The sequence below is a fragment of the Alligator sinensis genome, unplaced genomic scaffold, assembly GCF_000455745.1.
Source record: "Alligator sinensis unplaced genomic scaffold, ASM45574v1 scaffold103_1, whole genome shotgun sequence".
In the NCBI taxonomy this organism is placed as follows: Eukaryota; Metazoa; Chordata; order Crocodylia; family Alligatoridae; genus Alligator; species Alligator sinensis.
Genome location: NW_005842226.1, coordinates 1,784,171 through 1,795,118, shown reverse-complemented (window position 1 = coordinate 1,795,118; position 10,948 = coordinate 1,784,171). Strand labels below are relative to the sequence as shown.

At 55.4% G+C, this 10,948-nt stretch overlaps 1 protein-coding gene across 1 annotated transcript; it reads left to right on the top strand.

Annotated features, from left to right (window-relative positions):
* The first annotated feature begins 907 nt into the window (after positions 1-907).
* Positions 908-10,622, top strand: CACTIN (cactin, spliceosome C complex subunit). The gene is made up of 9 exons (XM_006027201.3): positions 908-1,444; positions 3,499-3,594; positions 3,798-3,943; positions 4,034-4,196; positions 4,463-4,577; positions 5,889-6,081; positions 6,549-6,671; positions 8,365-8,633; positions 9,798-10,622. The coding sequence occupies exons 1-9, from the start codon at positions 923-925 to the stop codon at positions 10,286-10,288; spliced, it is 2,118 nt and encodes a 705-aa protein (XP_006027263.1). The 5' UTR covers positions 908-922; the 3' UTR covers positions 10,289-10,622.
* The last annotated feature ends 326 nt before the right edge of the window (positions 10,623-10,948 follow it).

Genomic DNA, 10,948 nt, shown 5'->3' with positions numbered 1-10,948 from the left:
CCGGCTCCCCCGGGGCCCGCCGGTGGGTGCGGGGTGGTTTGGACGGGGCTGACCCGCCTCGGGCCGCGGTTGGGGTGGCTGGTCCCTGGAGGCGGCTCCGCGCCAGGCGCGGGGCACCGCCGGTTTGCGATGGGACGCAGGGTGCTGTCAGGGTTTTCTTCACGGCTCCTTCCTTCATCCTCCTCCTCCTGTTTCGTGTCCCTTGCTGATACCTGCGGGGCGCTACGCCTGCGCGAAGCAGCGAGGGTTGGCTGCCCTGCCTGCCCCGGCTCCCAGGTGCTGCCGGGCGGGGGGCAATCCCTTCCCCCCCTTCCCAGCAGCACCTGCTGAGCACCAGGCTTTTTCCTTAAATTGCTGGGAACTGGGGTAGATGGGGCAGCCATGGGGGGCTGGGGAGAGCGGATGGGGGGCAGGAGTCCCCCAGTGGTCACTTCCCCCCTCCCAGCCCCTCTCCCACGCCCCGAGTACTTACCAGCTCGGAGCGGGCGCAGCTCCCTGCCGGGGACTGCCCGAATCATCAAAGCTCTCCGAATCTTTTCTGAAGATTTGGACAGCTTTGAATCGATTCAAACCTTTACATCGGTCCCCTCATTCGATTTGGAGATTCGGCCGCCGACTTGGGCCGAATCTCGTCCAAATCAAATCGCCACCCGAATCTCCGCGCAGCCCCTTTGAGCACTGAGCTGATGTTTTTAGTGGACTGTCCACAATGAGTCCCAATCCCTTTTCTTTCTAGTAACAGCTAATGCAGAGCCTGTCATAGTATAGGTACAGTTTGGGTTATTTCTGCCCACGTGCATTGCTTCCCACTCACCTACACTGAACTTCACCTGCCACTGTAGAGAGTTAGGAGCCCGCTGTATGTGCGGAGTACCGTAGAAGCACTGAATGCTACTGTGCCGTGTTTTCTGGGGTTGTAGCGATGTCTAGAGTCTTGTTTCTCTCTCCTAGTTCTGACTCTGGGGAGGAGAGACGCAGCTGGAAAAAGAAGAAAAGCAAGAGCAGAGACCAGCACCACAAAAGCCAAAAGAAACATGGCTCTCGGTCGCGAGATCGTCCCTCCAGTTCAGACTCAGAAGGCGAGAGGGAAAAGAGGAGAGGTCGCAGCAGAGACAGGAGAAGGAAGAGATCCAGCTCCAGGTCTTCGGTGTCCTCTGTCACATCTCCCTCTCCCTCGCGTTCCCAGAGCTCCAGGGAGGACTCGGGGCAGCAGCTGAGTGTTAAGGAGCGTCTGAGGTTGAAGGATGAAAAGAAGCAACAGGCTGCACTGATGAAAGCTTTGGAGACGCCTGAGGAAAAGAGGGCCCGGCGGCTGGCGAAGAAGGAGGCCAAGGAGAGGAAAAAACGTGAGAAGATGGGATGGGGCGAGGAGTACATGGGTTACACCAACACCGACAACCCCTTTGGGGACAACAACCTTCTAGGCACCTTCATCTGGAGCAAGGCGAGTTCGTACTTCAGACTCAACCAGCTGTGGGGTGCCAGAGAAATGGGGTTGCCTCCCCATCATCAGATAATTGGGTCTCAGCTGCTACCAAGGCAAAGCTCAGCAGAATCTTTTTGTGCCTTATTTCATGCCCTTGTGCTGGCAGCTGAGAAGTGATAGGGGGCAGAGAGGGACAAGCTTGTGTGGAGTGAGTTACCCAAATTGTATAAGGATAAGAGAGGACAGAGGTGTGACAGCAAAAGCTGCTCCAGGCCCTGCAGGAGGTGCCCTCCCTTGTACCTGCACTTGCCTTCTTGGAATCCTTGCTCAAGCCATTTGACCTTCTGTTAACGACCTTTCTCTGCAGCTGGGGGCAGCTGCTTTTGCAGCCCCATAGCCATGTTTCAGGGTCGCATGCCTTGAGTTACAGACAATGGAGCAAGCTAGCCCACAGCGGTGCAAAACTTCGTTCTTGGTTCGATTCAGTGCAGGTTTGGCCCAATCCTGTGGCCGAATCTGTGAATCCGAATTGAGTCGGAGGACCCTTAATCTCTCTGAATCAAATCAGAATCCTCCGAATTGATTCGGGGAGATTCAGACATAGAGACAGCTTTAAATGTTTTTTCTAGATACCTCTAGGTAGCAGGGGCTCATGAATGCTGTGATGCTGGGGTGCATGGAGCATCCCACAGAAAAGCAAGGGGCTCCCCAGCGTGCTAAGCTGCAGACCCAGAAGTGAACCAGAAGCACTTCCAGTCCACTTGACGGGTCCGCTGTGGAGCGTGCTGGCCCCCTCCCCCAACACACACACCTCCCCAGCTCAGTGACTAGTGCCTCCTGGGTCTGTGGGGGGGGGGGGGGGGGCAGCCGGAGTCCCCCTGCAGCCAATTGCCAAGATGGGAGGGCATGGGGAGGCCTCCCAGTTCACTCCCCGGCAGACCCAGAAGTGGGCTGGAAGTAGTTTCGGTCCATTTCTGGGTTTGCCACCAAGCACGTGGAGGGACTCCTGTGGGATGCTTCATGCACCCCAGCATTGCAGTGATCATGAATCATGCCTGCTACCTCAAGGTATAAAGAAAAAACTTTTAGAGCTGTGTCTGTGTCCGAATCGCTGATTCTCCAAATCAGCATAGAATCTTCAGATTCGGATTTGGTCGAATCGAGCCGCTGTCCCTGGTTCAGGCTGAATCTAAATCCGGATCGAATAGGGCCCACTTTGCACACCCCTAGCTGCCAGTTAATGCACTTATTATCACCTGAAATTGAGGGGAGATTTCTGTATATTCAGACTTGAGGCTAAATTCGTGGTGCCTGCCAGCTAGTTCAGCCTTGGTTCTAGTTCAGTAGCAACTTCTCTGGGAGGCAGCAGTGGCTAAATTCTTCTATAGCTTGTTGAGGAGTTGGAGTACTGCGTCCAATTCTGGGCGCCACGCTTCAGGAGGGATGTGGACAGCATGGAGAGGGTCCAGAGGAGGCCACCCGCATGATCAGGGGGCAGCAGGGCAGGCCCTACGAGGAGAAGCTAAGGGACCTGAACCTGTTCAGCCTCCACAAGAGAAGGCTGAGGGGGGATCTAGTGGCTTGTTACAAACTAGTCAGAGGGGACCAGCAGGCACTGGGGGAGTCCCTGTTCCCCCGAGCACTACCAGGAGTGACTAGAAATAACGGTCACAAGCTGACAGAGGGTAGATTCAGACTAGACATCAGGAGGGGCTACTTCACTGTCAGGGCGGCTAGGACCTGGAACCAGCTTCCAAGAGAAGTGGTGCTGGCTCCTACCCTGGGGGTCTTTAAGAGGAGGTTAGACAAACCCCTTGCTGGGGACGTTTGACCCCAGTACTTTTTCCTGCCATGGCAGGGGGGCGGACTTCATGATCTGCTCAGGTCCCTTCCGACCCGAACAACTATGAAACTATGAGTTGGGTGAGGGGGTCTGCTCTTGGAGGGTACAGATGGCAGGTACTGAATGCCCTGTGTGGAAGCCTGTTAGGAGTTCCTATTAGATGGCAGCTGAGAGGCCTTTTGCGGGATATGGGGCTCCACACATCCTCTTAATGCATGAATGCTTTCAGGCCCTGGAGAAGAAAGGGATCAGCCACCTGGAAGAGAAGGAGCTGAAGGAGAGAAACAAACAAATCCAGGAGGATAATCGCCTGGAACTGCAGAAGGTAAGTACTCCCTCTGGTTCCCAGCACCTGCTCTCATGGACCTCCAGCTCTCCCAACTCAGGATGAGACCAAGCAGAGTCCATGAGGGATTGAATGCTGGGCTCTGTTTAAAGTATTGTCTGAGTTCCTGTTCTCAGATCAGCACTATGGGGAGCAGTAGCCCTGGTCTCTGCTCCATACCAGCTTCCCCCTCTGCTGAGTAGGTGAAGCAGCTGCGCTTGGAGCGGGAGCGGGAAAAGGCGATGCGTGAGCAGGAGCTGGAGATGCTGCAACGGGAGAAGGAGGCAGAGCACTTCAAAACCTGGGAGGAGCAAGAGGACAACTTCCACCTCCAGCAGGCCAAGCTGCGGTAAGCAGGCACCAGTGGCTCAGCTGTGGGCAGGGCTGGTGGAGGGCCCAGGTACCCAGTGCTCACCCTGGACCCTCCTGTCACCTGCAGATCAAAGATCCGGATCCGGGATGGCCGTGCCAAGCCTATCGACCTGCTGGCCAAGTACATCAGTGCAGAGGACGATGACCTAGCAGTGGAGATGCATGAGCCTTACACTTTCCTGAATGGCCTGACGGTATCTGACATGGAGGATCTTTTAGAGGATATCCAGGTACCTGCTCTGTGGGGAGCACAGACAAGCACCCTCCTGATGCATCCCTCCTCACCTTCTGCCACCAGGGCTTCGTGTTCTGCTGGTGAGGTTGGGAGCTGCTGATGCTTCTTCCTCTCCTTTAGCCACAGCTTCAGTCCCAACTTGCACTCATCCTTTCACCTGCATAGTAGTCAATAGAACAGCAGCACCAGCAGGGGCCAACAGCCTGATGCAGACAGCAGTGAAGGACAGACCCCTGACTTCTGTATGCTCCTTAATTGCAGGTTTACATGGAGCTGGAGCAAGGCAAGAATGTGGATTTCTGGAGGGACATGACCATCATCACTGAGGATGAGATCTCCAAGCTGCGGAAACTGGAGGCTTCTGGGAAGGGACCAGGTGAGAGGGCAGGGATAGCTGCCTGCCAGAACTCACAGGTTAGGACAGGGGCAGGCAATTATTTTGGGCAGAGAACCACTTCCTGTAGCCCTGCCCCTTGACAGGTGCTCCGCCCCCTGGTGGCGATCTTGGGACTGGTAGTCCCAGCCCCTAACCCCCACCCTTTGCCACCAGAAGTCCCTCCCCTTGTCCCTGGAAATACTCCTTTCAGCAAGGGGTTTTTGCCATCTCAGAACCAGAAAAATACCAAATTCTAAAAATCAAACATCTACAACGTTCATTAATTTGATTTAAAAAATATTTTTGTCCTGATTTACATGCGTTTGTGTAGTATACATAGAGGTGATTTGTACAATAGCTTAAAATGAAGTCTTACTGTTACATACTGTGGGGTGTTGGGGGGCATGTGGGTGGGTATAGGTTTGTGGGGGGCTGTGGGGTGTAGGGAGGGGGGGTGTGTGTATGTGGTGGTTTTGTGGGGGGTGGGTGTGGGGTGAGGGAGCATGTGGGTGCATCTGTGGATATGGTGTGTGGGTTGGTATGGGGTTTGTGGGAGGGTGTGGGTGTAGGTGTCTGTATGTATGGCAGTGCAAGGGAGGGATGTGAGTGCGTGTAGGTTGGGGGACTCGCCCAATAAATACACACACGCCCCTCCCACTCCTGGCCCTGGGATACTGGTGCAGCCCTGTGCTCCCACAGTCTGGCGATTCAGCCCAGGGGAGCTGGCGCACAGGGGAGCAGTGAAAGTCAAGGCAGGCATAGGCTTCTGGTTGGGGGGGCTGGGCTGGACCAGACTTGCTCCTGAGTCCTGCCGGCTTCCCCTGGGTCCTGTTGGCCCTGGCTCCTGTCATCTTTGACAGGCAGCCAGGAGCAGATAAGTTAATTTTCTAAACTTTTTAGGTACCCCGCAGGCCAGATAGAACAGCCTGGCAAGCTGGATACGGCTCACGGGCTGTATTTTGCCCTCCCCTGGGTTAGGAGGAGCTAGTGCAGACTTTCCTGCTCTCCCTGCCCTTCAAGACAGAGTTCAGGACAAACCTGGGCAGGCACAGGCCAAGCTTACACCAGACAAGGGTTTGTGGTGAGAGCAGCACAGCATGGACCATGGGCCCTCTGCCCATGAATAACAAAATCTTGGCATGCTCCAACTTGGCAGTGGCAGATCTCAGCCTGGCTTCCTCTGCAGTCAGGCAGGGAGCATACAATCCTGGAGGACTGGGCTCATGGACACCCCCACTCTCCTAGCTACAGTTAGGGGTCCCATGCCCATTGGACCTGGCAGACATTAACCCTTTCATGTCCATGTGGCAGGAGAGCGTCGAGAAGGAGTCAATGCCTCTGTCAGCTCAGATGTGCAGTCTGTGTTCAAGGGGAAGACGTACAACCAGCTGCAAGCTCTCTACCAAGGCATTGAGGGCAAGATCCGGGCAGGCGGGCCCAACCTAGACATTGGCTACTGGGAAAGTCTGTTGCAGCAGCTCAAGGCGTATATGGCCCGGGCCAGGTAAGGGTGCAGCTGATGTGAGCTGGGTGGGCAAATGGGGCAGCTTTGGGTAGGTAACACACCCACAAAGTTGGGCAACTTTCCAAGCCCAGCAGCAGCACAGCTCCTGCCAACTGGTTGCAGATTGCGTCCTTTCTTGGCAGGGGGGTGGAAGGGGTGGTTTGCACTCCAAGTCATCCTGGCTGGGCAGGAGGAAGCATTCAGCCTGTGCTGCAGAGGGATGGGTCCAGATACTGTGGATGACAAAGGCAGGTGTCATTGAATCCCCTCCTCTCTGAATGGAGAAGTTCCTGCTGCCTGATGCTGAGCCCCTTTTTTGGCTGGGAGGGGACCTGAGCTTGGAGCCAAAGTGCTTTACGTTGCTACAGTCGCCTGTGAGTAGTGCTGGACTGGAGTGGGTGGGCACCCATTCTGTCAGGCCTGAGTCAGGAGCAATTCAACATCTGCTGGTAACTGTTTCCCTGCAGGCTGCGGGAGAGACACCAGGATGTGCTGCGCCAGAAACTGTACAAGCTGAAGCAGGAGCAGGGTGTGGAGAGTGAGCCACTCTTCCCCATCCTCAAGAAGGACCCGTCTTCCCCCAGTGACAGGTATGTAAGGGTCTGTTTCTTTCTTATGCAAGCTACCCTGTTAGCTTCCTCTGATGTCTTTGGTCCCTAAGGTGCAACATAGGCCAGCAGTCAGCACCTGGGGCTCAGAGAAGGCCCCTGTGTTCAGTGCCTGCCACTGTTCCTGCCCCACCTTGGCACCTGTTTCCTGATTTGTGGGGCATGTCAACGAAATGGGGCGGCCTGCATAAAACAGCCAGAGCTCCAGGGGCAGAAACAAGGGACCCAGGGGCAGGTCTCTGAAGGGCTGTGAGGGGGGCTGCTGATCCTTGAAGGCTGAGCTGTCCACTCAGGGACAGCTGGTGCGGGGGCAGACTGAATCATTGCTGGTGCCTCAACTATGCTGTGTGCCTGAGGGGGTGCACCAGGCATATGTAGCCCCAGTGCAGATGTCCAGTCCTTGAATGTTGCTAGTATTCCTTCGCACTTCCTTTGTTGACCAAGGCTTCATGCCCCTGTGTAGTGAAAGGCCCTATCCAATGTCCCTGAGCCAGGGAGATTTTGCATCCAGACAGTACAGCTGAAGTGGCTACAGGAGCTGTTGTAGTGGAGCACTGCAGGCCAGGTTCCCTTCTCTGACACTTGGAGAGTCCTTTACCAAGGATTCTCATTCCTTTGGGGTCAGGAAATCTACCATTTGGGAGAACCCAGGGCCTAGCAATTATTGGTAATGAGTGGGGAGTGCTGGTATGTAGGCTGCAATGAGCTTCCCCTTCTCGTTGGCTCTGCTGCCCCTAGACTCCTAGCACAGCACTAGTTTCTTTCCTGAGGATCCCAGGAAAGAAGCTAATGTTATGCTAGGGGTCCCCTGCTGTTCAGTATCTGCCATCCCTGCAAGAACAATCCTGCAAGGTGCTCCCAGCCTTCCACGGACAAACCTCAGTGCACTGGGCCCTTCCCGTCTTGCTCCAGAAGCTTTGGGCTGCACTGGCCAAGGAACGTCCATTTTTGAGACAGGCAGGCGCATCAGCCAGCCCACAGCTGCTTCCCTGCTTCGGAGTCCTCTGCAGTGTAGGTCACAACGTGGTTTTGCTCTGGGTTAAACTGAGATATCAGCGTTCTTAGGATGCTTTAGCCATGCTTGTGGGGTGCTCGGGGTTGGTTTGGCCTCTGTGGGCTGTAGCTCCGGGAGGGTAACTTGATGACACCTGCAGCTGATGGCTGTGGAGTAGGTCTGGGGTCTGTCCATCAGAGGGCAGCACTGTAGCTTCTTTCCTCTGCCTCCAACTCCTGGAGCACAGCCCTTGAATGTGGTCTGGCTGATCGCCCCTCCTGTCACAATGAAGTGTCTCTGTTTGCCTAGGGCAGGAATTCCTGAACTAGGAGACACAAGTTCCATGGAGCCACTGATTCCCCCAGGTGCCCACAGTTAATGGGACAGGGCACCAGCTGTCCCCTGCCCCACGGTGAGAGCTACACCAGGGAGCTTGGCCCTGACTGAAGTTGCTAAGTCATGCTGGGTTTGCTTTTGCTTCCTGCAGGGTAGGAGCAGGCTTACTTGCTTATCCTGGGAAGGGGAGGTGTGGGGAGCCCTGCACATGAGCAGCAGTGAGCATGTACAGGGGTCACAGGTAATAGCCCTACTGCAATTGGGGGTCATGGCTGGAAAATGTTTGGGGATCAGGGGCTGGGACTCTTCCAGTGCCCATCCCTGTCACCATCCTTTGCCTTGTAGGCCTGACCCAGAAGAGAGCACCTCAGTGCAGCCTGGCCCCTCCTCAGAGCCTGGGGAAGAGGCTGAGACGGAGGCCAAGGGGGATGGGGAAGGGGAAGCAGTGCTCATGGAGGAGGACCTGATCCAGCAGAGTCTGGATGACTACGATGCCGGAAAGTACAGCCCCAGGCTGCTGGGCTCCAATGAGCTGCCCTTCGATGCCCATGTTATAGAGGCAGAGGAGGACCTTCAGCGCCTGCTGCTTCTGAGGCAGCAGCTCCAGGTCACAGGTAGGAAGTGCCTGGTTGGTTCATGCCCAAGTGCCAGCTGGGCTTGGAGCTTCTGCAGCTTTGAGGAGAGCTGGGCTGGGATTGTTCATGCCTCGGGGTCTGCCCCAGGAAGCGCCAAAAAAGAGGCTCTGGGAGAGCAGCTTCTGGAAGCATGTTGTGCGCAATGGTCATAGAATCCTAGAAAATTGGGTTAGAAGGGACCTCAGGAGGTCACATCTAGTCCAATTCCTTGTGCAAAGTAGGGCCATTCCCAATTAGATCATTCCAACCAGGGCTTTGTTGAGCGGGGCCTTAAAAACCTCCAGGAATGGAGATTCCACTACCTCTTTAGGTAACTTGTTCTAGTGCTTCACCACCCTCCTAGTGAGAGAGTTTTTCCCAATATCCAACCTAAACTTCCCTTGCTGCAACTTAAGACCATTGCTCCTTGCTCTGTCATCTGTCACCACTGAGAACAAGTCCAGCTCCACCGTCTTTGGAACCCCCCTTCAGATAGTTGAAGGCTGCTATTAAATCCCCCCCCAGCCTTTTCTTCTACAAACTAAATAAACCTAGTTCCCTCCATTCCTGGGACCCAAACACCAGGGGCCCAGGGAAAGCCTGGCAGTAGGTTGCTTGAGGTAGTCTAACACAACACTTAACAAAGCCCAGTGCTCAGCCCAGGCCTGAAGGTCTGGTGGGTTTGGATGATCACAGATTCACAGAAGTTTACGACTGGAAGGGACCTCAGGAAATCATCGGGTCCAGCCCCTCTGCTCTGGGCAGGAAAGGCTGCTGAGATGCACCTGGAGTGTTCCTGGCATGCTGGGTGTTGGAGAGCTCTCGCCAGGTTATTGCCTGTGAGCTTTGTCAGTCCCTCAGCCAGCCCCATCCCCTTGGAGCCTGACCCACAGTCCATGGAGATAGCCCCAACCTCCCTCTTCTTGGTGGTGCCATGCGGGGGGTTCCCTAGCCCAGCTGTTGATATGTGGATGAGGCCTTGACCAGTGGAAAAGTGCATGCTCTTCCTTCTGTCCTTGGTATGACTCTCAGCAGCTCCCACTAAAGCAGCTGTTAGAGATAGAGGCGTTAGGCCCTCATTCCCTTCTGTAGTCTCTGAGCTGCTGCTGGTCCTGTCCCTACTCTGAGCCTCTCCCTGACTCTGGTCTTGACCTTTCCCCACAGGAGATGCCACCGAGAGCGCGGAGGATATCTTTTTCCGCAAGGCCAAGGAGGGCATGGGTGCTGACGAGGCCCAGTTTAGTGTGGAGATGCCCCTGACAGGCAAGGCCTACCTGTGGGCTGACAAGTACCGGCCCCGCAAACCCCGCTTCTTCAACCGGGTACACACAGGCTTTGAGTGGAACAAGTACAACCAGACTCACTATGACTTTGACAACCCCCCTCCAAAGATTGTCCAGGGCTACAAGTTCAACATCTTCTACCCTGACCTGATTGACAAGCGCTCTACGCCGGAGTACTTCTTAGAGGCCTGCCAGGACAACAAGGACTTTGCCATCCTGCGCTTTCATGCCGGGCCCCCCTACGAGGACATTGCCTTCAAGATCGTCAACCGCGAGTGGGAGTACTCCCACCGCCATGGCTTCCGCTGCCAGTTTGCCAACGGCATTTTCCAACTCTGGTTCCACTTCAAGCGCTACCGCTACCGCAGATGAAGGGGCTAAGCTGGGCACTTGGCCAGGCTCTCCCTGTTGCTGCTGGACCCTATGGGGCAGGGAGTACAGAGCCCCTAGCCAATCCTTTCTCTGGTGTCTCTTGCACCAAGGGGTGCCATTTCCCCGCCTTTTGTCTCTGCCCTGTGCCACTTGGACATTCCCCACTGCCTGGCCCTGAGGCTGGGCTCTAGTGGATCAGTATGGTATATCTCTCTGGGGACAGGGGTCCTTTTCTCCCCCTTGGGAGGAAGTTTTAAGGGGTTCTAGTGTGAGATCTTGGGATGGGTGAGTCTGGAGTGACTCATCCAGCAAATTAAACCTCTGTTCTCTGAAATGCCTGGTTATATTTGTATTTGGTGTGGTGTGGTTGTGTGCACAGGACCAGCCAGGAGAGCCCGAGGCTGGCCTGTAGGGTAAGGGTGGGCAGTCTTTTAGGGGGCTAGAGTGCAGTTTAGGGAGTTCTGGTGAGCTGTTGCAAGGAGGCAATGCAAATTAATCCTGTGCAGCCCATCCGTCCTGCACCCACTGCCAGGAGCACCAGATGGAGCAGGTGGGTGGAGTCTCCATGGAGACTAGCCTGGGACCCCAAGGGCAGGGCATGCTCTGCTGGGTGGAGGAGATGGGGCTGTGGGTGGGCAGTGCCGGGATCGTGGGGTGGTG